General features: G+C 42.1%; 1 protein-coding gene across 8 annotated transcripts in view; it reads left to right on the top strand.

Annotated features, from left to right (window-relative positions):
• The first annotated feature begins 220 nt into the window (after positions 1-220).
• Positions 221-25577, top strand: part of LOC145546220 (natural resistance-associated macrophage protein 2) — a 37372-nt gene continuing 12015 nt past the window's right edge. The window contains exons 1-15 of one of the 8 annotated variants that reach the window (XM_081592445.1): positions 221-288; positions 13252-13323; positions 15024-15175; positions 15994-16119; positions 16912-17031; positions 17960-18066; positions 18600-18670; positions 18779-18846; positions 20101-20256; positions 20911-21069; positions 21919-22005; positions 22891-23010; positions 23160-23309; positions 23834-23907; positions 24735-24888. In XM_081592445.1, coding sequence (XP_081448571.1) covers positions 243-288; positions 13252-13323; positions 15024-15175; positions 15994-16119; positions 16912-17031; positions 17960-18066; positions 18600-18670; positions 18779-18846; positions 20101-20256; positions 20911-21069; positions 21919-22005; positions 22891-23010; positions 23160-23309; positions 23834-23907; positions 24735-24888 — 1662 coding nt within the window. In that variant the 5' untranslated portion in view covers positions 221-242. Of the gene's footprint in view, positions 289-1541; positions 2188-13251; positions 13324-15023; positions 15180-15993; positions 16120-16911; positions 17032-17959; positions 18067-18599; positions 18671-18778; positions 18847-20100; positions 20257-20910; positions 21070-21918; positions 22006-22890; positions 23011-23159; positions 23310-23833; positions 23908-24734; positions 24889-25577 lie in introns of those variants that run through there. The other 7 variants (XM_081592449.1, XM_081592447.1, XM_081592450.1 and 4 more) reach the window with 7 other exon arrangements.

Below are 25577 nucleotides of genomic sequence, written 5' to 3' on the forward strand. Positions count from 1 at the left end.
TTCCCTAATATCCAGGAGTGGCAGATATATGATGCTTTCCTTTTCATGGCAGGTCAAAGATGAAATTTGATTATGCTTTGAAGGGTGTGATTTGCTTCTTGAAATTCCCTGCGGTGTCTTTAACAATGTTTAGCCCAGAGCAGGGTAAGGGGCCTTGTCTAACCACGGGGAGGCGCACTTGTCTCTATATATAGAGGCAAGAAATAGGAGCGGCACTGGGAAAGTCAGACCGAGCCTGCACAATGAGGAAACAGCTTAAGAAGGAGGCAGCCCCACAGTGTGAGCTAAGTAAGTAGCCAGCAGTAAGTATATAACAGCCCAGGGACTCTACCCACCAGAGCAGACCTGGAACGCGATAAGGAGGCTCTAGACATTTTATTTTCTAGTTGCAGTAGAAATTCCCAAAGGAAAGGTTCTGGTCTGGAGGGACTTCATCAAGCCTTTCTGAAACACACCCCATATGTGTTGCAGAGAGATTCTCAGAACTAATTTGTGCATTTTCTTTTCTCTCTAGGAGAAATTCTGTATGGAAACCAGCCTGTATCGGATCATTGATGATGCCCAGCCCAGTTTTTTGGGTCCCTGAATTTGTTTGTACTTTACTTGGATTTTCCTTTTTGCAGTTTACTCTCGTTTCCTCTTCTCTTGGACTCTTTAATCAACTAATAAAAATTTCTCCTAGCAGTTTTTACACGAAGAAAGATGTTGGAGGGTTTTATGCTTTTCTTCTCTAGCCCTATGACTTGATAAGCTTGGTTACCTTTAAGGAAAGCAGTTATGGGGGCGATGTGGGGGCCGGGAGAGAGAGGGGTCTAAGAATGTTTCTGGTCTCTGTAAACGACATTGTAGAAAATCAGGGTGGCTAGTCAGACTATTTTCTCCCTTCTGAAGCACCACTAGCCTGGTCGTCATCTTCAGAGAAAGTCTCTGGGATATGCGATTGAAACTGGGAATGGAGCGGGACTGCTTTTGGGTAGGTGGAAAATAGTTTGGGAGAAGAAGCGAGGCAGCCGAGTAGGAGAGAGAAGACAATTCATTGCCGAGACTCGGGAGTAGGGCACCTGATGCAGTCGAACTGGCTGCGCTAGCTGACGCGTCGCGGTTCCTCCCAGGTGTGGGGCGCTCTTGGTGGGGCAGCAGATACTGTGATGTGGCTCTGAGGGCGAGAGGTGGCTACCCTTTGCAGGGTGGAGCTGGAACTCTCACAGAGCCGTGTCTTAGAAGAAATGATCTTGTCTTCCGGGGCCTAACGAGGCCACTGCGAACTACAGCAGGAAACTTACTCGTCTGCAGGTTGCTAGCGGGATGGGAGACCCCACAACACAGTGTGGGCTGGTCCAGCTCCAGCACTAGCTCAGCCGCAGACAGCCCCCGCCCAGGCCTCCGTGGCCCCGCCCCCAGTGAGCCCAGGGGTGGGCGGAGACTCGGGATCCAAAGTCAGCCTGCCACGCGCCTAGGCCGCTACGGCGAATATGGAGAGTCCAGCCAATAGGAACGTGCAGCTGCGATCCTGTCGGCCAATCGCGGGCCGTGTAGGGGGTAGGCTGGCGTGGCGCTGGCTCCAGGGATATGGAGCCGCTGGCGCGGGGACCGATTGTCAGGTGGTTGCGGAGCTGGTAAGGTGGGGAGCGGGCCAGGTCAGGGGTCACGCGGGCGCCCCGCTTTCCCCGGGCTCCGGGCGGCTGGAGGGCCAGCCTGGGAGCAGGCGCCGCGGCCAGTATTTGGCGGGCGGGGCGCCGGGCGGGGCTGCGAGGGGCGGTGCGGGCCGGGAGGCCCTGGACGCGGGTTCCAGATGCAGCCGCATTCTTCAAAGGAAGAGCTAGAGGAGGGCGCCGGGTGCCGGGAGCGGGGGGCGGGAAGCGAAGGCCAGAGGTCGCAGGGGCCTCGCCCCTTCCCCGCCGCGGCCTAAAGAGACCTAAAGAGAAAATGGCTGAATCCCTACGCGGACCTGCCGCTGTCCGGGGACCCGTGGTCGAAGGTCTGCTAACCCCGCTTCACGCCGCGGGAGAGGCCGACGGACGCGGGGCAAGGTCCCCTCGGCCTCCTCCTTATCTTCGGAGCCCTGGTGCCCCGTCCGCTTCCTGGGCCTCCCGCCGCCGCACTTCAGCAAAAGAATTCATTTTGCTACAGGCAACATCCAAGAAGCGCCTCTTCGTGTGAATGGCTTGGGCAGACCGCTGAGTCCTGGTGTGTAGATCGGTTTTAGGGCTGTTTGTGCGGCCTCCAGGCTCAGGAACTTTTGTAGCGGCGTTGTCGCACTCCGTGTGTGAGAAGGGTGGCTGGCTGCTCGACATCTGCTCCGTTTCGTAGGTCCCTGCTGTTACAGCTATGTTTACTTTTGGATATTCTGCTTTTGTTTGTTTGTTTTGTTTTCAATTGGTTTCCCCCAATTCTTTTCGTATATCAGACTATTTCAAAGAGCATCATTGAAGAAGTTGAGTAACTTGAACTTGAGTTTTCCTGTGTGTAAAGTGAAGATATTCTCAAACCGTCCACTGCTTTCAAAAGAAGTGTTAGGAAGTTAAGGGAATGTGACACCTCTTTAAAGCGAAAAGCAAAAATTCTGTGGAATGCGAGGCAAGAGGAGACAGGTTTCCAGAAACTTTTGCTGGCCATAGTTCTAATGAATATTGCTGCAACTAGGGCACTTTGTGTTTCTCCCTTGACTCTTGTGGAATCTGAACCCCAACTAGTTTGCAGCACTTCTTGGTTCTGTAAACCTTTGAACAGGATTCTTAGCCTCTTTGTTTTGTTTCCACATACTTAAAATGGGAATTGATAGTATCTTAAAGAGTTGGTGGTGAGTACTAAATGAATTAATAAAGTGCTTAGAGCAGTTCCTAGCATGTAGGAGCTTTCGTTATTAATATTATTAATATTACCTGTAAGTGCCTTCTTTCCCCTCAAAGATTCCACACTAAAAGAATTCTGACCTTATTACTTATTCTTTGTTTAGAATCCCCTGAGCCTATTGCCAGTGAACCCTTAGGCCTGTTTTCCATTCACGTTTTGTGACTGTAGACTCTGCTGGGTGTTCATCATTAAGTAAGGTTGGAAACTCCAGCTATGCAGTGCTGTCTGTCCATGATAGCTGTGTTGGGTAAATGAAAACTTCTTTGGCTGTTTAGTTTTTCGCTGAGTAATATTTCATTTACAGTCTTGGCCTACAGACTTTTTTTTGGACCCAATACCAAAAAGGCCATGATTGCAGCACATTTGGTTCCTCAAGTTTCCGGGATGGCTATGGGACTTGGGCGGGGAATTTCTGAGCAGCCTGGCTGCACTTCTTGTTAGTGAATGAAGAAGCTTGACGCAAGTCTTACTGTACTGTTAGGAAATCAGCGGTGATCCCTTGGAATACGCCACAGAGCTAAGCAGCTTTGGTTCATTTTTTTAAATATATATTTATTTCTTTTGTTTATTATTTATTTGGCTACATCGGGTCTCAGCTGAGATGCGCTGACTTCTCTCTGCGGCAGGGGCTCAGTAGTTGCCCCGCTGCACTTGGGATCTTAGTTACCCAACCAGGGATCAAACCCACACTCCCTGCATTGGAGGGTGAACTCTTAACCACTGGACCACCCAGGAAGTCCTTGGTTCAGCTTCCACTCAATGAAGTGATGGTTAGAGGTTACACACTGGTATTTACAAAGCAGCATCTTTTCTATTAATAATTGACTTTTAGTTCTAAGAACTTGGGTGAGTGCTGTGAAATCAAAGACATCTTTAGCCCCTATCTTCTTATTGTGTATGTAGGTAGAAATGTCTGCTGACAGACTTAGGCTCTTTCTGTGAGTTTAAAAGTTTCTCTGAGGTTCTCTTGATACTATCTGGAAGGCTCTAATAGAAGACATTTCTGTCTTGCAGTTCTCCGCTTCCAAGAAAACTGTTTACATAGGTTGCAGAATTGGGAACTAATTGCTAAATGAGAAACTCTGGGTTTACAAAAAAGAACATGGCTTATTGCATAAAGTATGCTGGCCTGTATGCTAGCCTGATTTGACTGAAGTACACATGGTGTAAATTTAATTATTTAGCTTTGTATTAAGGCAATTTAGTATTTGTATAGTGTTGAAAGTTTGATGTTGGCTTTGTGCAAGTGGAGAACATTGTGAAACCTTTGTGCTTTAATGAGGAGGACAGGGAGTGATATCTTTAAAGAGTTGAGTGCTTGAGGCAGAGAGGGAAGCCATTTTCTTTAATATTGTTGTCATCTTTATCATGTGAGTCTGGTTTGAATAAATATTTTGGAAAACAGGACAGGAGCATTTGAATGTGTAGAATATGAGGAGTTAGGAGACTGAGATCCTCGTTGTGTCAGCCATCCAGTGCCATTTAACAAACGTATATTGAACAATTAACATTTTTTGGCCCCTGGAGACACATGAAGAGCCCTCCAGGTATCATCAGCAATATCATGGATATAGTAAAACAATAAATATGAATTATAAACTAATATCAGAATGCAACATAAAAGAGTTGGCCAGGAATGATAAAAATATATTTATTGTCTAATTCCTCTTCCACATTTAAGATCAGACTAAGTTACATTTTTTAACGTAAGGATCAGTTCCCAGTAAAAACTTAGATTGGGAAATTAGGGTTCTCAGTCTTGTCTTTGTTCTTATTGCTAGTAGGTTATCCTGTGTGGGTATTTTTGTTTGCTTTGGTTCCATTTATTTCTAATAATAGATGTCTATAAAATTCCTAGGTAATGAAAGGAGGCTGCAAGTTAACTATTGAAATTTCAGCAGGTTCCAAAGAGTAGAAGGAGGCCTGGAGAATCTTATATATATTGTCTGTTTTTACAGATAATTTTTCTTTGCTTTAAGCAAAGAAACTTTGAGGAAAATATGTACTCAATATTGTTAAGGTCAGTGTGCATCAAGGGAGCCGGTATCTTTCATTGGAATAAATAAGTTGAATGTAATCTAATGGTAACCATTCCTCACATTTGCCAGAGAAAAGCTACCTTAAGTATAAGGGCAAAACTTTTTTTTTTTCTCTTGAGGCAAGAAGTTGGTATGGATTAGTTTAATAGACTTTCTTACTTAAGGGTAAAGCTGTCTCTGAAATTTTTAGTGCTTGGAGTTGTGTTCTGAGATAGTTGTGTCAGGCCCAGAAGGCCAGGTTGGGCTGTCAAAAGGAAATACTGCTGTAAACTTCGGTCGATCAGGAGGAAATCAGGGGAAGCTTACAGCGAGAGTTGGGAGGAACAAAGACCAAGCTGTAGTTTTCTGGAAGTAAGATATTAGTGGCCCTGTCATGTAAGTAGGCGAGGAGGTTTGGAAGCTGGCTAAGCCTCAGAGGGCTGAGCAGAGAAAGTGAAGAGCCCTATTTAACAGATACTAATTGGGCCCTTCTAATTCTGAAGTCTCTGGTTGATGAGTGATATTCTTGTCTAAAAGCTCAGTACTTGACAGCCTGGCCACATTTCTCCCCTCTGTTATCGCCTTTGACACCCAGGCAGCTGATGTTGTTATCAACTGTACTCTTCCTCCCCCTATCTCACCGCCTCTCTCCTCTTCTTGCTGCCTAACCTTTCTCTTCTTTCTTAATCATTAGATGTTCTCCATGTTAGGTTTTCCTTTCAACCATAAAACAGATTTTCAAAAGTCTTAAGTCAGGTGGCAACAGCAAACTTGGTGAGTTGAAATTGTGGTCCTCTGATAGACTGAATGAGATGTGTCCAATTTTCAGATCATTACTATGACATAAAAAGTCAGTAACATGGGAAAAAAAAAATAACACAGTCTGTGGACCTTGTGCCAGAGAGAGAGGCTCTGATGTAAGTGAAGCACTGTTTGTACTTTATGAACTGGGTGTGCTTGTGTGACTTAGAGCTTACTGAAATATTACCCACCAGGGTAGAGAGGATTAGAGTTTCAAGGTCTTTTTGTTAAGCTAACACCAGAGGGCTTTTCGCTTTGTTATTCTGTCAGGAAGTAGATGTAATCTCTTTCCAACCTGTCTTTTTTTTCAATATGCCGATTTTATATCAAGTTCATTTTTATGAGAGAAAGATAGGATTACTTTTTATCGAAATTTAAAAAGCAATTCCAAACTTCACATCCTCAATTATAATTTAGAAATTCACATGACTTTTCTAAGCTGTTTTCTCTCCCATCCCCCACTGTGGGGGCAGACTTTTGGAATCAATTAGATGGATATCCTGATGGAAAGACTGAGAAATGGGTGCTTTATTGACCTGGAGTGGAAAAACAGAGGAAGTTACCATTTCTCATTTTGAAAAATGGCCAGTAGTATTCCTTATTAAAATCCATAGGTTCAGGGACTTCCTTGGTGGTCCAGTGGCAAAGGCTCTGTGCTCCCAATACAGGGGGCAGGGTTTGATCCCTGGTCAGGGGACTAGATGCCACATGCCACAACTAAAGATCCCTTGCACCTCAATTAAGACCCAAAGCAGCCAAATAAGTAAATAGATATTTTTAAAAAAAGATAGGTTCAGACAGCAGTGAGCTCTGTTTGAACCACAAAATATTTCAGTTTTGTTGACTCCCAATCATATGGGGGCAGGAGCTCACCTTCATGAAGAACATCTTATATAATATAAAAGCTAGATTAATAATAATGGTTTAGTAAGATTATCAAGTACTTTAGCCTTAAAGTAGACCTTTAGAGAAAAGGAAATTGTAGAAGGATCTAGAGATCTTTATGTTTTCTTCAAGCAAATGAATTCTTTTTTTTTTTTTATTGATTAAGTCCATTGTTTATTTATGATTTGTATATTTATTTATTTATTTATTTATTTTTTAAAAATAAATTTATTTATTTTAGTTGGGGGCTAATTACTTTACAATATTGTAATAGTTTTTGCCATACATTGACATGAATCAGCCATGGGTTTACATGTGTTCCCCTTCCTGGACCCCCCACCCACCTCCCTCCCCATCCCATCCCTCTGGGTCATCCCATTGCCCCGGCCCTGAGCCCTTGTCTCATGCATCAAACATGGAAAGGTGTTCTGTTTCACATACGATAATATACATGTTTCAATGCTATTCTCCCAGAACGTCCCACCCTCACCTTCTCCCTCAGAGTCCATAAAATTGTTCCATGCATCTGTGTCTCTTATTCTGACTCGCATATAGGGTTATCGTTACCATCTTTCAAATTCCATATATATGCATTAGTATAATGTATTGTTGTTTTTCTTTCTGGCTTACTTCACTCTGTATAATGGGCTCTAGTTTCATCCATCTCAGTAGAACCGATTCAAATGTATTTTTTTAATGGCTGAGTAATATTCCATTGTGTATATGTACCACAGCTTCCTTATCCACTCGTCTGCTGATGGACATCTTGGTTGCTTCCATGTCCTGGCTATTGTAAACAGTGCTGCGATGAACATTGGGGTACACGTGTCTCTTTCAATTCTGGTTTCCTCGGTGTATATGCCCAGCAGTGGGATTGCTGGGTCATATGGCAGTTCTAGTCCCAGTTTTTTAAGGAATCTCCACACTGTTCTCCATAGTGGCTGTACTAGTTTGCATTCCCACCAACAGTGTAAGAGGGTTCCCTTTTCTCCACACCCTCTCCAGCATTTATTGCTTGTAGACTTTTGGATAGCAGCCATTCTGACTGGTGTGAAATGATACCTCATTGAGGTTTTGATTTGCATTTCTCTAATAATGAGTGATGTTGAGCATCTTTTCATGTGTTTGTTAGCCATCTGTATGTCTTCTTTGGAGAAATGTCTGTTTAGTTCTTTGGCCCATTTTTTGATTGGGTCGTTTATTTTTCTGGAATTCAGCTGCAGAAGTTGCTTGTATATTTTTGAGATTAATTGTTTGTCTGTTGCTTCATTTGCTATTATTTTCTCCCATTCTGAAGGCTGTCTTTTCACCTTGCTTATAGTTTCCTTTGTTGTGCAAAAGCTTGTAATTTTAATTAGGTCCCATTTGTTTATTTTTGCTTTTATTTCCAATATCCTGGGAGGTGGGTCATGGAGGATCCTGCTGTGATTTATGTCGGAGAGTGTTTTGCCTATGTTTTCCTCTAGGAGTTTTATAGTTTCTGGTCTTACGTTTAGATCTTTAATCCATTTTGAGTTTATTTTTGTGTACGGTGTTAGGAAGTGTTCTAGTTTCATTCTTTTACAAGTGGTTGACCAGTTTTCCCAGCACCACTTGTTAAAGAGATTGTCTTTTCTCCATTGTATACTCTTGCCTCCTTTGTCGAAGATAAGGTGTCCATATGTGCGTGGGTTTATCTCTGGGCTTTCTATTTTGTTCCATTGATCTATATTTCTATCTTTGTGCCAGTACCATACTGTCTTGATGACTGTGGCTTTGTAGTAGAGCCTGAAGTCAGGCAGGTTGATTCCTCCAGTTCCATTCTTCTTCCTCAAGATTGCTTTGGCTTAAAAAATTTTTTTTTAATCACAACTCCTTTTTATTCTCTAATAAACAACTTGAGTATGACTTTTAACCCCTGTTTCTGGCAGTTTCCACTTTGTCACCAGCATGTTGAACACTGGGTATTGGCTGAGGAAACATCAAGAGGGAGAAGAGGTGGCTTTGCCAGGCAGCTTTAAACATTCCTGTTCATATTTATCTAATCAGCTGATTCCATGCACACTTTTCTGGTTGCCTCTGTGAAACTTCTTTTCCTACTTAATGCTGTCTCTGATCTTTTTTATATAATGGGGGAAAGAAGGGGAGAAGATTAGAAGACTGTTCAAAAAACATACCTCTCCAAAACCTAAAATTAATTTTAGGGAGACTTTTGCAACAGCTCCTAAGATCAATGAAATGGTTTTGGGTACCCTTGCTCTCTATAAGAGACTTTTCTAAGAAAAATATTGTTTAAATTCAAGCATTTTTTTAGCCGTGGGGGGAAAAGTTGAAGTTGTACATATTTAATACTCAGTATTTCACACTTCCTTGGTGGGAAGTTTTAAACCAGTTTTGGACTATTCAAATTGTTCTTCTAGAGTTCTTGTAAATGCCAAGAGAACATCTGGAATTACTGTGAATTAAATTTTCATAAGTTATTATAACTAGTAAGTGTTGGAGGATATGACTTTTTATTTTGATGTAATTTCAAACTTGCAGAGAAGTTGCAAGAGTAGTATCAGGGAATAAGTGCTTTCAGAATAACATGATATGATAGTAGTAAGCAGCAGATGCCTTGGGGAACATGAAAGAGGGCCATTTAACCCATATTAGGGAGTGAAGAAACACTTTGCTGAGGAGGATTTTTTTTTATTTCTTTGGATTCAAGAGAAACTTCCAAATCATAATTTCAGAGCATGGCTGTTTGTGCACTAAGTCCAAGTAGTAGTAAGTTAAGCTTGAGGCTTCAGATCTCTGGTTATCCACTGCAGAAGCTTAATCAGAGAGAATTGATCCCTGAAGTGTTCATTGAGACTCGGAAGGTGCCTTGAGGTATTTGTTGGGAAACTGAGTAAATCTGTATGATCTTTATGTTTTTAAAAAATAAACGATACATTTACTTGGCAAAATTTTGTTTTAAATTGCAAAACTGCATGCAGTGTATATTCATGAGAGGTCCTTTTGCTTGACCTCCTTTGTGCTCCTCCACTCCTTCCTCTTGGAGTCGGGATAACCAGTTTTTGGCATGTCCTTTGGATTTCCTCCGTACATGTATTTTCTCAATCTCTCTCTTTGGTTACATAAATGATAGCATAGTGTTCTATAAATTCTATCTTTAACTTCACAGTGTATCTTGGAGATTGTTTCCTGTCAATTCGTTTAGATCTGCCTTATTTATGGTATTCCATTCTATGAGTGTCCTAGGTTGTTTTAGTCTTTTGACACTACAGACAGTGCTGTGGGAAATATTCTTGCATATACCGATACTTCCTGTACAAATGTTTCTTTAGTATGCATTCTTATAAATGGAACTACTGGGTCAAAGGCTATGTAGACTTTTGACATTTAGACAGAAAATGTAATTAGCATTCTTATTTTATAAAACAGTCTTTCAACTTTTTTGATAAGGAATGGGATAAAATAGTTATAATACATTGACCCGTGAGTGCCTTTTTTTCCCCCTGCTGTTGATGGCTGTTTGATAGGAGGAAACTTACTGGCTTTAAGAGAAGGTGACACTTAGTGGTTGGGGGTGAGCTAGAATGTCAAGGCACATTGTTAATCATAAATATCAGAGTACTGCAGGGTTGATTCTTGTTGCTTGTATCGCCACTGGATCTTTTTCTTAGTGTAATTTAATGACTGATGACATGGTGGTATGGTTCTAGAGAGCAAAGTGGTCTTATTATCAACTTACTGCTTCTATGTGGGTGTTGGATTTTCACGGAGACCTAAACACTGGGCAGCACACCAGGCATACTGACTCTCCATCCCTTGCCCTGGTTATGTTCTCTAGACACTGCAAGCAATGGAGCTTATAGTTTGTTGACTCAGTGTTTTGATGAGAAATTTGGAATAGGGAATTCCCTGATGGTCCACTGGTTAGGACTCAGTGCTTTCACTGCTGGGGCCCAGTTTGATCCCTGGTCCAGGAACTAAGATCCTACAAGCTGCATGGTGCAGAAAAAACAACAACAACAACAACCAGCAAACAGGTTGGAATCTAGAATCTATTTTCTTTCTTGGAGAGAGATTTCACAGAGAATATCAGACTTCTTGTGTTTTACAAGTTCTGTAAGTAATTATGGGAGCAATCACTTAGAATACTAACAGTAATTATTAAAATTTTTATCTTGAGATATTTCTGTTTAAAATTATTTAACTGTCACCTTTTCACACTTCATATTGGGAAAAAACACTACTATCTCAACTGGTTGCTTTTTAAAGATACAAGATTTAAAGGCCTCTTTTGGATAGGAATCTTCCTCAAATGTACTGAACACTTCTGTGCCTTCTGAAACCGAGTATCAGTTATCATACAAAAGTAATCGAATTTTATGGATTCTTTATGAATAGGGCAGCAATTAGAAACTTGAGTTATTCTTAATAATATAATATTAATAATAATATTCTTTAAAAAATAACCACTCAACACTTTTTGGCACTTCTTTCCATTTTATTTATTTGATTTATTTTTTGGCTGTGCTGTGTAGCTTGCAGGATCTCAGTTCCCCATTCAGGGATTGAACTAAATCTCGGGCCATAGCAATGAAAGGCTAGAATCCTCACCACTATGCCACCAGGGAACTCCCAATAATAATACTCTTTTTGGGGGAGTGGGGTAAGGGATCTGTGCTGTGTGGCTTGTGGGATCTTGGTTCCCTGACCAGTGATTAAACTTGCCCTTTGCTGGGAAAGCGTGGAGTCCTAACCACTGGACCACCAGGAAATTTCCGATAATCTTAATAATAATGTTCTCAGAGCTGATTGAAGTATAAGGAAGTTGTCTCATATAAATAGCCCACGATTTCCCGTGTAAGAGCCGTAGTCTCAGATTGGATTTGTGGTTTCTAGTTTATTGTGTGTTATCCTGGCTTCTTAGAATTAAGTAAAAGGAAAAACGCTCTGAGTGGGGTCTAGGAGCTGTGCTGTGATTGGAATCCAAGTGGTACCGCTGCTGAGTGGTCAGATGTGTAAGTCCCGTTTAGGTGAGGTGCTGGCTGAGAGAGGGGTGGGATTTAGTCAGCAGTATTGAGGTCTGCTGGCGAAACCATCTGGTAGCTCAAACTAATAGGAAGGACATGGCTACTGTTTATTATAACCAGAGTCTCCTTATTGGTGACTAAAGAGTTGAAAGTTTATACTTTCTAAATTAGCAAGATTTAGACGTTGCTGTTTTATACTCCAGAAAATAGATGAAATCTAATACCCCTTTCAGGTCTTAATTCTGTACTTTGGCAAAACAGGTATAGAATATGTCGATTTGTTGTTGTTTTAGTCGCTAAATCATGTGCAACTCGTGCGACCCGCATGGACTATCAAGCTCCACTGTCCATGGGATTTTCCATGCAAGATACTGGAGTAGGTTGCCATTTCTCTTTCCAGGGGATCTTCCCTACCAGGGCTTGAACCCAAGTCTCCTGCATTGGCGTGAGGATTTTTTACTGCTGAGCTACCAGGGAAGCCCTAGAATATGTCGATAGATTATCTAAAAAAGAAAGTAGAGCACTGTTCATATAAGAGCAATAATGGTACAAGAGTAGAAAAAGACTAGTAAAGGATAGATAAGGGAGGCTTCCTCAGTTTTTCAGTAGGATAGTTGTTATTGGGATTCAAGGGGAGGTGGTTAACAATATTATTTACCTTTCCCATTATTTGTAAGTTTAGAATTAACTGAGAAGTAGATTCCTTAATCAGTAGATCAAAATTTTTAAAGGAGAATATGCCATAGATCTGTGGGCCAATGGGCTTAACTAATATACCCTCTACCCGCTGTTAAACTTAGCCCAGTTAAACTTAACCCAGTAGGAGGCTGGACATCTGGGATACCCACTCACTACCACACCCCCTTTCACCCCCAGTCTCCCTCACTCCTCGCCCCGCCTCGAAGGTTATTTATTGCTGATGGAGAGAAGGGCAGGCGGGCTGCTGTCTGTGCCTTTTTCTCCTGGTGCCTCAACTCTCCTTGAGGGGAGCATGGTCATTCATTCTTCTCTCAGTTGTTGAAGTGTTGGGGAATGAAACTTGAAACCTTAAAGCCGAAGTCTCTCTCAGGGAAAGGTGAGACTGGGAAATAGTGGCCCTCTCCTACCAGTGTGCTGGTGTGGTCTTTCCCCCTTCCTCCCTGCCCTCCAGAAACTTGAAACATGAGCTTAAATTGTTAGTTAGATCAAAAAGAGTTGTAGATATTTGTCCTTAAAAGCTCATCAAAATGGTGGGAAGTCAGTCTTCTAAATATTTGGGTTAATTGGAGGTAAAGGGTGGGAGACTGGGTGATTGATTGCCTGGAAGCCTCTGTATGGATGCTTTTTTTGTGTTGTTCAGCCGCTAAGTCATGTCCGATTCTTTGTGACCCCTTGGACTGCAGCACGGCAGGTTTCCCTGTCCTTCACTATCTCCCGTGGATACTTATTAAAAACTACTTGCCCACTTGCCTGAAATACCTTTTGCTTCACTTTGGTTATGAAGTGTTGCCAGTATTACATTTTTTCCCTTAAATATATCTTAATCATATTCTGAAAACTGTGATTATTTCCAAGGTTATCTAATTCAGTAGAACAATTATTCTTTTCGCATAGTAAGGGTTCAGTCATACAGCGTCACAGAATACTGGTTGTGAACTTGTTTTAATTTGTTCTTGCTAATTCCTCTCCCTTTCTTCTCTCCTTTCCAGAATCCTTTCCTAAGAACTCTGGCACTCAGGTATCCACCATGGTGTTGGGTCCTGAACAGAAGATACCAGATGGTAATTTACAGCTTTGTATTGTTGACTCATTTTTGTTTCGAATTAGGCTTGAGCCAGTAACAGAAATTTACCATATTGTCCTTGTCCTCTGTTCCATCAAAAATTGTCACCATCTCCTGTCCCCTAGCCAACAGTATGGAGACCTGCTCCATTCGGAGGTGACTTAGGTGACCTGGTGACTTAGGCTGTAAATGAAAATGGATTTATAACTACAGAGACCTGCCTCAATTTTATTTCCAGTTCTGAGATGAGCCAAGATTAGCTACAAGTCTGGTTTCTATAGCAGTAGTGCTTGTAAAGGCAGTCTAACTTACAGACCCGGTGTAAAAACCTCTGGGGGTGCTTTGGCTGCTGAAGGCACTTCAGATAAGAGTGGAACAGGAAAATACTGAGCTAGCACCTTATAGAGTATTTCATGAGACTTTATGCTTTGACTAATCCTTCCTGATTCTAAATTTCTCCTTTAGAATTTCCATTCCTTTTCTGTAAATTTACTCCTCAATTCAGTGTCACTTAAGATGAAGTGAATCAGTTCCCTATAAAAAGAAAGCTTTTGTTTTTCTAATTGGCGGTTGCAAAGGGTTCTTGGAAACCCTGAGATTAGAGCTTTGTGGTTAAAAATAGCCATTTGATGGTCTCAGCAGACTGGGTTTCCTAACTTTCTGGTGAATTAGCCCTTTTCTACCAGACCCTCTGGGCCGCCCCCCCCCGCCAGATTTAAAATTAGCAGCAAAATGCAGGAGGAAGACTAATCACACTGGTGATTAGTCTGCGGTGAGCCCTCCTGTCACAAGGGTGGCACCTCCCCCTCCCCAGGCTCTTCACTGCAGGCCTTAGGTGGCAAAGGGTTCCTGTTTGGTTGTTTCCCTGCAGCTTCAGATTTTAGCCTGAAATATGATAGTGTTTTGTAAGTTAGCCATTTCTGGAGAAGCCTGATGGAGATATAATGTCCAAGGATGATCCTTTGAGTAAATCCTACCAAATAATGGGTGGGGGGTGGAGAGAGGAGTGTCCCGTTAGCCTATTTCCTTCTAAAAGTTGAGATTTAGGTTATCAGTGAGGCTAGTCTGGGGATGTTACATATTGAGCCCTAGACATCAGTGATTTTGGAAGAAAATGAAATGATTCTAAAAATTGGCAAGTGACAATAGAAGTGTGAAACTAGGGGGAGACCATTTGTGACATTAGTGTTGAAAACCGATATAGAGCTTAGTGACTGGAGAAGAGGGTTGAGAGGGAGCTTTTTTACTGTAAGCATTTTTGTGTTTCTCAAATTTTCAGCCATTTGAATGTATTGCCTATTCAAAAATTAATTTAAAAATATAGTACTGGAAATTGAGATGGAGTTAGGTAGATCTTGTGCATTTATTTAGGTATTAAAAAGATTTAATTTTAGTACTTCTAAGGATGATTATTGATATTACCAACTGCATTGGGCTTCCCAGGTGGTGCAGTGGTGAAGAATCTTCCTGTCAGTGCAGGAGACACAGGAGATGCGGGTTCAATCCCTGGGTCAGGAAGATCACCTGGAGTAGGAAATGGCAACCTGCTCCAGTATTTTTGCCTGGAAAATTCCATGGACAGAGGAGCCTGGCAGACTACAGTCCATGGGGTTGCAAAGACTCGGACATGACTGAGCACCTTAATATTAGTGTATTTTGTTCATTTTAATTCATTTCTTCTCAATTCTTTTAACTCAGAAGATGCTTCTGGAGACCATGGAGACTCTGCCAGTCTTGGTGCCATCAACCCTGCATACAGTAACTCCTCAGTTCCACAGTCCCCCGGGGCGGGCTCAGAGGAGCCCTTCACCACCTACTTTGATGAGAAGATTGCCATTCCTGAGGAGGAGGTTAGTGACAGGTCCTTGGAGGAAAATATTATTATCTAGGAAAACCTATGTACAGTGTCTGCTAGACAACTGAAGATCAGCAACCTCAGAGTCAATTCTGGCAAGCAATCTCTGAAGACTGAATTTTTGTAGTCAGAGAAACTGTTAAAGAAATTAAGGTCCTTGAAAAACCATTGCCAAGTTTTACTGGTGAGCATTTTTTGATCCAGAAAGCATGATTTTCATGTTCCCTTTTTTACGGTGCCTTTTGTCCCATTTGGGTAGTGTTTGGACGTGGGTTTGGGTGGACTCTGGGAGTTGGTGATGGACAGGGAGGCCTGGCGTGCTGTGGTTCATGGGGTTGCAAAGAGTCGGACACGACTGAGCGACTGAACTGAGCACAGAGGTACAGCTGCTATTGCTGGGGTTTTAGAATGAAAGGCTGTTTGGAAGGGCAGGTAAGAGAAGGGCTCTTATTTGGACAGAGAGTTAACCAGGTTACTGATAAGGAATGGTTAAGATGGAAAAGAAACTTGGACACACCCATGTCCAACTTCTGAAATCCTTTGTTCTTAAGAAGCTGATATTGTTGCTTTTTATGTGATAAAATAATACATAAGTTAGACCAGCAGTTTGGAGGTGGTAATTATTTTTTTTCTCCAAGATATATTTTATTTTTTTATTATTATTTTTTAAATTTTTTATTCTGGAGTACAGCCAGTTAACAATATTGTGCTAGTTTCAGGCGGATAGTGAAGGGAGTCAGCCATACATATGCATGTATCCATTCTTCCGCTGGAAGTGATAATCATTTTGTTCTGTATTCCTCTCTTGTACAGTACTCTTGTTTTAGCTTTCGTAAACTCTGGGCCTTCACGGGACCAGGATTTCTTATGAGCATTGCTTACCTGGATCCAGGAAACATAGAGTCTGATTTGCAGTCTGGAGCAGTGGCTGGATTTAAGGTGAACATGGAGTCTTCCCCCCTTTCCTTTTTAAACACTCAGCATACTTCTCTGCTCTGCCTGTTGGATATCAACCTTGGGGGCTATGTGCTGATTCTATATTGGCTCTCACACTTAGATGAAAAGTGCTTTTCCATCTTTTTTTTTTTAATCCCAACTAGGAATGAGAATTTATTTATTTATTTACTTATTTATTTATTCTTGGCTGTGCTGGGTCTTTGTTGCTTTGCGCAGGCTTTTCTCTAGTTGCAGCGAGAGTGGGGGCTACTCTCTAATTGGGGTGCATGGACTTCCCATTGCAGTGGCTTCTCTTGTCACAGAGCGGAGGCTCTAGATGTGCAGGCTTCAACAGTTGTGTTTCCCAAGCTCCAGAGGACAGGCCCAGGAGCTGTGGCATGCGGGCTTAGTCGCTCCGTGGCATGTGGGATTTTCCTGGATGAGAGACTGAACCCATTCTCCTGCATCAGCAGATGAATTTTTTACCACTGAGCCACCAGGGAAGCCCTTTCCATCTGTTTTTTAAATTTTATCATGTAGTTGGTTTTTAGTTTTGTTTTACCCAGGTAGTTTCCTTGAACAAAAGCACAACTGCAGATGGGAAAAACTAAGGCTCAGAAAGGTGCAAGGTGACCTAGCAAGTTCTGTGCAGGATGTGATACAGAACTCAGGTCATTGGATTCCTGAGTGGGGCTCTTTCCTGAGTGTACTGTTTCCCACTGACATTGCCAAACAACCAAACTTAAACCACCAGTTATCTCATGAGTGTAATGGTGGGGTTTTGTTCTTCTCTAGTTGCTCTGGGTTCTTCTGTTGGCCACCATCGTGGGGCTCCTGCTCCAGCGCCTTGCAGCTCGACTGGGAGTGGTCACTGGGCTGCATCTGGCTGAAGTGTGTCACCGCCAGTATCCCAGGGTAAGCAGTGTTGGTTTCTCATATCATAGATAACTGTGTGTCTAGACATTTGGGCCTTTCTTGTTGCTGCTTAAGGCAGGAATGGGAGACCCAGTGTCTGGAGGATAGCTTTAAACTGACTTGATTTTTAGTAAATACTAATCTACCTCTGGCTCATCCTAAATGTTTAATCTCCTTTCCTGGCTGTGAGAGAGGATCCTTACCTGCTTTTTTTTCTTATATGCTTCTCAAAAAAAAAAATTGGTAACTTGCAGTTTGTTTTAGCTTCTCTTTCTTCTTACATTTCTTACACTTCATGTTTCTTAGCATTTTGTTTTTTTTTCCTGGCCTCAGTGAGCTAGCACTACTAAATTTCTTTCTGTTCGATTATTTGACCAAATTAGTTCCCAGATTTTATAGAACACCCAATTTCAAGACTTTGCCCCAGTCCCTTTGTATATCTATCTTTTTTTTACTTGTTTGTGCATTATTATATTAAGGATGACTCCAACCTTTTCATGTTTGTTTTGTCTCTGCAGCTGTGGTCAGGATAGATATTTTCTTCTGTAGTATTTTTATTCTCTCCTGAACAGTATTTTGACCATCTTAGCATCCTCATTTCCCCCTAACACTTTCAGGATTGTTTTTAGGCAAAAAATTAAGTGGAAATAATGAATGGAAACTCCATTCTTCTGTCAAGTAAAACAGAAGGAGAAGAAATTGGCATCAGCTGCTGCCCTAACCTTGACTCAGGCTCTGCCACAAAGAGCAACCTGGCCCTCTCCAGCAAGGGACCAAGTAAAGTTTGAGTTCTGGTCCTTCATCTCTAGACCTAAGGCTTAATAAAGGACTGTTGTTGGATCACTGCCAAAATATGAATTCCAAACTATGGGGGAAGTTCTTAGAAATGATTAATTAGAACCACATCTTTCTGCTGTTTGATGTTTAGGTTCCGCGAATCATCCTGTGGCTGATGGTGGAGTTGGCTATCATTGGCTCAGACATGCAGGAAGTTATTGGCTCAGCTATTGCTATCAATCTCCTGTCTTTAGGAAGGTGAGGGGTTTTTCCTCTAGCAAATAATCATTGTTTTGCCAGATTTCAAAGTAAGTGTAAAAAGAAAATCCCAAGTCATTTTTAATTTTCAAGATTCAGCTCAAGTATTGTTTTTTCTCTGGAACCTTTCTGGAACCACCTTCTTCTCTCCTGCCAGATGTAGGCTGTCTTCCATGTTCTCATGTCAGGTTATGCACACCTGTTGTTATCCAGTGTGTGGCAGTGTGTGTTATAATTAATTTGTATCTCAGTTTATCCCACTTGATAAGTGAGTCCCTTGAGAGATAAGACCCATACTTTTCAGCTTTGTGTCCTGAATGTCTGAAATTGTAGACAAAGTTTGAATGAATGTATTACTTCACTTAGTACTGAGATCCTAAACTACCCAAGGTCTGGCCTCCTTGCTGCTGTTCCCTTTTCCCAAGTTCTTAGTCCTCCAAGTGTCATGTATCTGGAGAGCTATTGGGAAACTGGGAGACGGGTCTTTCTCAATGTTTCTTTCCTTTAATCTCCCTTTTTAATCTCTGACCTAGGATTCCTCTATGGGGTGGAGTTCTCATCACCATTGCAGATACTTTTGTATTTCTCTTTTTGGACAAATATGGTAAGGACAGTGGGAATTGAGGGGTCACTCAAAGGAACTGCTTTCCATCATGTGATTTACAGGGTAATCTGCCTTCTGTGAACTCATTCCTGCATTTTTCCCCTTTAGGCCTGAGGAAGCTGGAAGCATTTTTTGGTTTTCTCATCACTATTATGGCCCTCACATTTGGCTATGAGGCAAGTATTACAGGCTTATTCATTAGTTTTATTATTATTATTATTAGCTTTTTAAAACAAGGCTTTTGTCCTTTTATTATGAAAGACAGTACATGCTAACAAAAACCCAAATTCAGCACTGGCCAGTTTTAAGGATGTGGCAGAGATTAGTGTCCAGGAAGACCTGCAGGGACTCCTAGTTTAAAACTGTACTAGAATTTCTGGTCCCAAGTTATTCTCAGCAACAGAACAGCGTTGGAGAGGGTTAGGAAAGGGGTTACAGGGTAATTCTTGGCTGTTAACATTAGAGGGGTTTTGTTTTTGCTCATCCTAGTTGACAGTAGTTGCAGCTTGGATTTTCTCTGTATTGTAACAGTTAAGGAACTATAGGGGATACAGTACATGTTTCCCAGTTTGTGCCCCAATATGGACATTCCATTGGGTTAAAAGTAACCCTAACCCTACCGTTATATTCAGTAATGCCCCTGTCTGTGTCCAGTTATTATAAACTGATTTCTGCTTATTGACCTAGCTAAGCTTTTGAAAATGTGTCTACTCTATGAGTAGATGATAGAGCTTGGTCTAAGGCTTCCAAGAGAAGTGCTGAACCAGGAAAAAGTGTTCCTGAGTGAGTCTCAGCCGATGCTAGTGGCAAGCGTTAGTGATTTTTCTATACATAGGTGAACATGGAAGCATGATTAGTGTGGATAATCAAGAATTGACTGTTCTAAGGTGTGTCTCTCAGGAGTTATTGTGACAATAATATCAATAAGGCCCTTAGCAGCTGTTTTATTTCTTTAGAATAGTAATTAGATTCTCAACACATCCAGGCTTCCCAGGTGGTGCTGGTGGTAAAGAATCTGCCTGCCAATGCAGGAGACACAGGAGACTTGGATTCTGTCTTTGAGTGGGGAAGATCCCCTGGAGGAGGAAATGGCACCCCACTACAGTATTCTTGCCTGGGAAATTCCATGGGCAGAGGAGCCTGGCGGGCTACAGTCCAGGGGATTGCAAAGAGTCGGACATGACTGAACAACAGTACTACACATTGATTTCGTATATCTAAAATACAATGTGAAATGTCTGGATACCCCATTCCTAAATTCACTGACCTTGTGCTGCTGGATTTTTTTGGATGGTTCTATGTTCCTCATTTCCTATGTAGTTGTTGATGAAGGAGTTTCAAGGAGTAAAGGATGCAGTGTTTTCTAGTACTGTGTTACTCCCTAGTCTCATGTTCCAGAAAAGACTAACAGCTGTTCTGTTTGTATGTAGTATGTTACAGTGAAACCCAGCCAGACCCAGGTCCTCAAAGGCATGTTCCTACCATCCTGTTCAGGCTGTCGTACCCCACAGATTGAGCAGGCTGTGGGCATCGTGGGCGCTGTTATCATGCCACACAACATGTACCTGCATTCTGCCTTAGTTAAGGTGAGCAAGACCTTTCTTATCTCAATGGCTTGTGTAGTTTCATGGCATCTTTTCCTTTCGTTGCAAGGGACACACGCTTAGTTCACAACTGTTGGAGCCCTGAAGGAGCACAGTGTTTTTCCACAGTTGGACACCACAATCTTGTATCACTGGGTGACCAGAGATAGGACCAAGATGACATAGAGAAGGGACTAGAGTCCTTCTTAAAAGATCTGAAGGGGCACCGTGTCTCTTGTCTTTAAATCTCAAAAGCCTGAATGGCCTCATGGAGGTCAGGAGGAAAGAGCCTAATCTGGCTTTTACTAGTTAATTCATCACAATAGTTTGTTGGAAGATTTCAGAGACCTTTGTAATTAAGATTGTGTCCCCGTTAGGTCTGAAATCAGATTGTTCTCGTAGGTCAGCAGTTCTTCCAGCCATATAACTGAGGGCTCAGCAGTCACTTGTTCACTTTTTCCTCTTTGGGATGTGTGATGTCATCAAAGGGTCATGACTTCTTACTCACTCAGTGAACCAGGATGTAAGTGGAGTCTCACATTTCATGTGGTCAGTTGTTTGCCCTCTAGGCCTTTCAGCTGACTATAGACTTATGAAATATCACAAGGAAACTTGTTCCAACTTGTCAAAAAGTGACTGTTGCTGTTATCTCTCTAGTCCAGACAGGTAAACCGAGCCAATAAGCAGGAAGTTCGAGAAGCCAATAAGTACTTCTTCATTGAATCCTGCATTGCTCTCTTTGTTTCCTTTATCATCAACGTCTTTGTTGTCTCAGTGTTTGCTGAAGCATTTTTTGGGAAAACCAACGAGCAGGTGGTAAGTAAGCCCGGGTCCTGGGTAGTAGAAATGTCAGGGTAAAGAGGAGGCCACGTTGGGGTAGGAAAATGTGACAATGACTTCAAGCTCAGGGGAAATAGATCTCAGTGCTGTCCCTAAGTCATGGCACTATTCAGGTTTACAGTCTGGGGCTGTGACCAAGCCCAGACCCTTCTTCATAGCTTTAAACTGGTAAGGAAGCGTGCCTTAGACCAAGGTTGCCTCATGCTGTTGTTGGTGGCTTCATGTCTGTTTGGCTCTTTCTCATCTCCTTTTGCTTCCTGTTTACCGACTACTGGCTGCTTGCCAGTCCTGCCGTTTGGTGATTATAGGTGGGAGGAGTCAACCAACAGAAAGTAGAAGCTGTGGCTAGACAGGCTATTTTATCACACTGAATTCTCTGTCCTCTTAACTCCTGATTGCCAATCTAGTTTTTTTTTTTTTTTTGCCAATCTAGTTTTGATCACTCCTTTGTTTCCCATCTCTAGAACCTCTGACTCCTGGCTCTGCTTTGAATAAGGCCACCCTGTTCTGGGTGTCCTCTCATATTTGAAGTCTACTTAGGGGCCTTCACCTCCTATTATCATTTAAAATGACCCAGCATTCATGTATTACCATGCACACTCGAACTCAGGGAAAAGTTTTTGGTGACCTGGGGGTGTAGAAAAAGGAAGGAGGAAAACCTCAAGGACATTGCCGCCAGTCTCTTCTGTCATCAATCTGTGTCCAGTGTCTCGCCTTCAGGATTCGTTTCTTAGATGATCCATCTGTGTGAGCTGTTGGAGAGGTCTTCTTATCTGAGTTCTGGACTTAAAATTAAAAGTTGTTCCTAAATTGCTTTGGTTTCAGGTTGCAGTCTGTAGAAACAGCAGCAGTCCCCATACTCACCTTTTCCCTGAGGATAACTCAACACTGGCTGTGGACATCTACAAAGGGGTAAACATGTTTGGATTTCTGATCTCTGCTCCTGAATCAACATTCTCAGCATAGTGTCTGGTGTTTTCAGTGGGTTCACTTCAGAGCTCAGCATATCTTCTGTGGAGTGTCTTTTTTCCAGAGGGCCAGATGTCAGACAAGCCTTTTGGATTACGCGGAAGGGAATAGGAGATCAGCTGACAAAATGATTTAATTGTATCAGCAATTCCCAAACTTACGTTGATAGCATATTGTTCTCTAGGTGTTAATGGGGAGACTAAAGAAGTACCCCTGGTAAAGTGGTCTTTTTTGTGTGTATGGCTGAAGACTGTTTATTTATTTAGATTGCGCTGTGTGGTATGCGGGATCTTAGTTCCCGGACCAGGGGTGAAATTTCTGCCCCTTCATGGGATCACAGAGTCTTAACTACTGGACTACAAGGAAAGTTCCAGTAAAGTGGTCTTTACTGGGGCCTCTCTGTCCCTTTTACGCTGATTACATTGTGAACCTCCAGCAGTACACAATACCTAGTATTTAATATTTTCGAAATTTATTGGAGGTTTCTCTCCATTCCTATTACCATCTTCCAGAATAGTGTGTTCAGGAATATAATTTGGGAAGTGTGTTACAGACATTTTTCTTTTTGATACTTAACATGTGAGTTGAGGATAAAAGCTTTAGGAGCCTAGAGAAGAGAAGGGACTAGGCTGAGGAGGAATGGGGGCCCATCCAGCAGAATTTAGGTTGAAAGCCTCTAGTACGAGGTCAGGACCTGAGTCCAGCTTCTGGGACAGTGCCAGCACAGCGCTTGGTAGAGGCGGGTGTGTGGCCAGGAAGACGGAGAGGTGACACAGAGGAGTACTTTGGGGTGTTGTCTCAGGTGATTTTTCTCCCTTGCCTCTCCAGGGTGTTGTGCTGGGGTGTTACTTCGGGGCTGCCGCTCTCTACATCTGGGCGGTGGGGATCCTGGCTGCAGGACAGAGCTCCACCATGACAGGGACCTATTCCGGCCAGTTTGTCATGGAGGTACGTGCTGCTGTGACTGGGATAGACTAGAGGACATTGCCCTTTTGTCTCTTCTTAATTCCGTGCCTCTACGGTTTTCCCGAACCTCCCCAGACCTTTTTCTGTTTCTTCTTCCAGACATGTCATCCTCCTTCTGTGTTTTCTTCCAGGGATTCCTGAACCTAAAATGGTCACGCTTTGCCCGAGTGATTCTGACCCGCTCTATTGCCATCATCCCCACTCTGCTTGTGGCCGTCTTCCAAGACGTGGAGCATCTAACAGGAATGAATGACTTCCTGAACGTTCTTCAGAGCTTACAAGTGAGGAGGGAGCTGGGGAAACTCACATCCCATTGAGTCAGGAGGCATTCTGTATTGCCCTTAGGTACCAAGCCTAGTGTGGGTGTGGGGAAAATTCAGAGGAAGAAAGAGGCACAGTCTTGGTCTATGGTGAATGAATATGAAATCTCTGGAATCTAAAAGATTTTTAGAAGTGGCTTGTTTTTTTCTAAGCCTGTTGAATGGAAATTATAAGCTGTAATTACACATAGAACACAAAATTATTCATTAACCCAAGCAACATTAAATAATGTAAAGGAGACTGTTGAGTATTATGGAGATTAAGAAGACAAGGCAGATACAAATTTTGTAGACACTATGAGCATAACTGATGCTAGGTTCATGCTACAGATTTCCACCTAACCCTCCAGCATGTTGTGATGACAGGAATAATTTCTCACAGAGTAGGTGAGGCGGGGTCTGTGGTTCCCTTTTGCTAACAGTGCTGCTCTCTGGTGTGTTATAGGAACCCCCGTAGCCCCATCTGATATTTTTTTCTTTTGCAGCTTCCTTTTGCTCTCATACCCATCCTCACGTTTACAAGCTTGCGGCCTGTGATGAACGAATTTGCCAATGGATTGTGAGTGTACTTCTGTTAGTTCCCCAAGATGTGGGGGGGAAGGGTATCTTCATTAAACTGACCAGTCAGAAATTAAGTCATAGGGGGACTATGTGCTTTAAGACATGATTGCTAGAGCTGCCCCCTCAATCTCTGACTTAGAAAATAGAGACTGCTGGGGACGTCCCTGGTGGTCCAGTGGTTGAGACTCTGCCTTCCAGTGTAGGAGGTGGGATTTCCATCCCACGTCAGGGAACTAAGGTCCTACATGCCACAGGGTGTGGCCAAAAATTAAAAATAAATAAACACAACATTGTGAATCAACTATACTTCAATTTAAAAAAAAATTAAAGAAAATGGAGACTATGAATTTAACAACGGAGGGCAAGCACATTTTTTGTTTCTGGGGTGAAATTTTTTAGCTTTCAGGGCTTTAACTCTTCAACTTCAGCCACTGAAGGTTAAAGCATCTTAAATCCATGTTAAATGATCTTAATGAGGGAGGCATAAGCTAATACCTTTTATATACATCTCTAAAGTACATGGGGTATTTAAATGACTTGTTGCATTTCTAGGGACTCAAGACTTTTTCACTTGTAAGGCTTGTTGCATTTTTAGGGGCTTAAGTAATAGGGATTATTTGATAGTGTTTTTTTTTCTTCTTCCTCTTTCTCCTTATCATTGTGTAACTTTGGCTCATTTAACCTAATCTGGGACATAAGCACTTTTTGGTTTATTTTGGAATGCCACTTACTCCTTTCCTATGACCCCAAAAGACACTAGTGTCTTTTTCTGTTTGCGGACAGGTTGGATTATTCTACCAATAATTGTGCTGTTTCTTTTGACAGAGGCTGGAGGATTGCAGGCGGTATCTTGGTCTTTATCGTCTGTTCCATCAACATGTACTTTGTCGTGGTTTATGTGCAGGATCTAGGGCATGTGGCATTGTACGTGGTGGCTGCAGTGGTCAGCGTAGCTTATCTGAGCTTTGTGTTTTACTTGGTAAGTCCAGTTGGGAGGGGGCAGGGGTGGTCAAGGGGGGCTAACACTCAGAAGAGAAAGGACCAAAAAGAGCACATGGTTATCTCTCTTCAGGTTATTGACAGAATTTACGTGAAATCATTAAACCAGCTGTGACTAAAGAATATTTTTAGCCATAAATTTTCCCTCTGTTCCTAAGAGCTATCCTTTTTCTAAATCTGTCACTCTGTTTGGTTTCCATTCCTAATAATTCCTAACAAGAGAATGTGGTATGTTTGAAGAACTCAAAGAAGATCAGCCATGTAGAAAGTAGAGTGGTATGAGATGGGGTTGGAGAATGGAGCTGTGTCTTGTGATTTCAAATCTTTGGAGGGCAACACACGTGGGTTCACAGCCCTGCCCAGCTCTCCTACTTAATAGCTGTCCAATGACAACTCGAGTAAATAGTGATAATCTCTCGTTGAATTATTCTAAAATTATTAAAGAATGATGGTTATAAAACAAGCTACATAGAAAAGGAATGCAAAATAAATAATAAAAGAAAAGGAATGCAGAATTATAAATACCTTGATAATAAAAAAAACTGTCAAGAGTCTAGAGTAAATTATGTAAAATGGTAATAGTAATTGCCTTTGGATGGTGGGATTATGGATATATTCTTTTCTCTGTTTTCAACTTCTTCTGTAACATTACTTATATCAATGAAAAGC

Source organism: Giraffa tippelskirchi, chromosome 4 (assembly GCF_054371585.1).
Source record: "Giraffa tippelskirchi isolate mGirTip1 chromosome 4, T2T-mGirTip1v1.2.pri, whole genome shotgun sequence".
In the NCBI taxonomy this organism is placed as follows: Eukaryota; Metazoa; Chordata; class Mammalia; order Artiodactyla; family Giraffidae; genus Giraffa; species Giraffa tippelskirchi.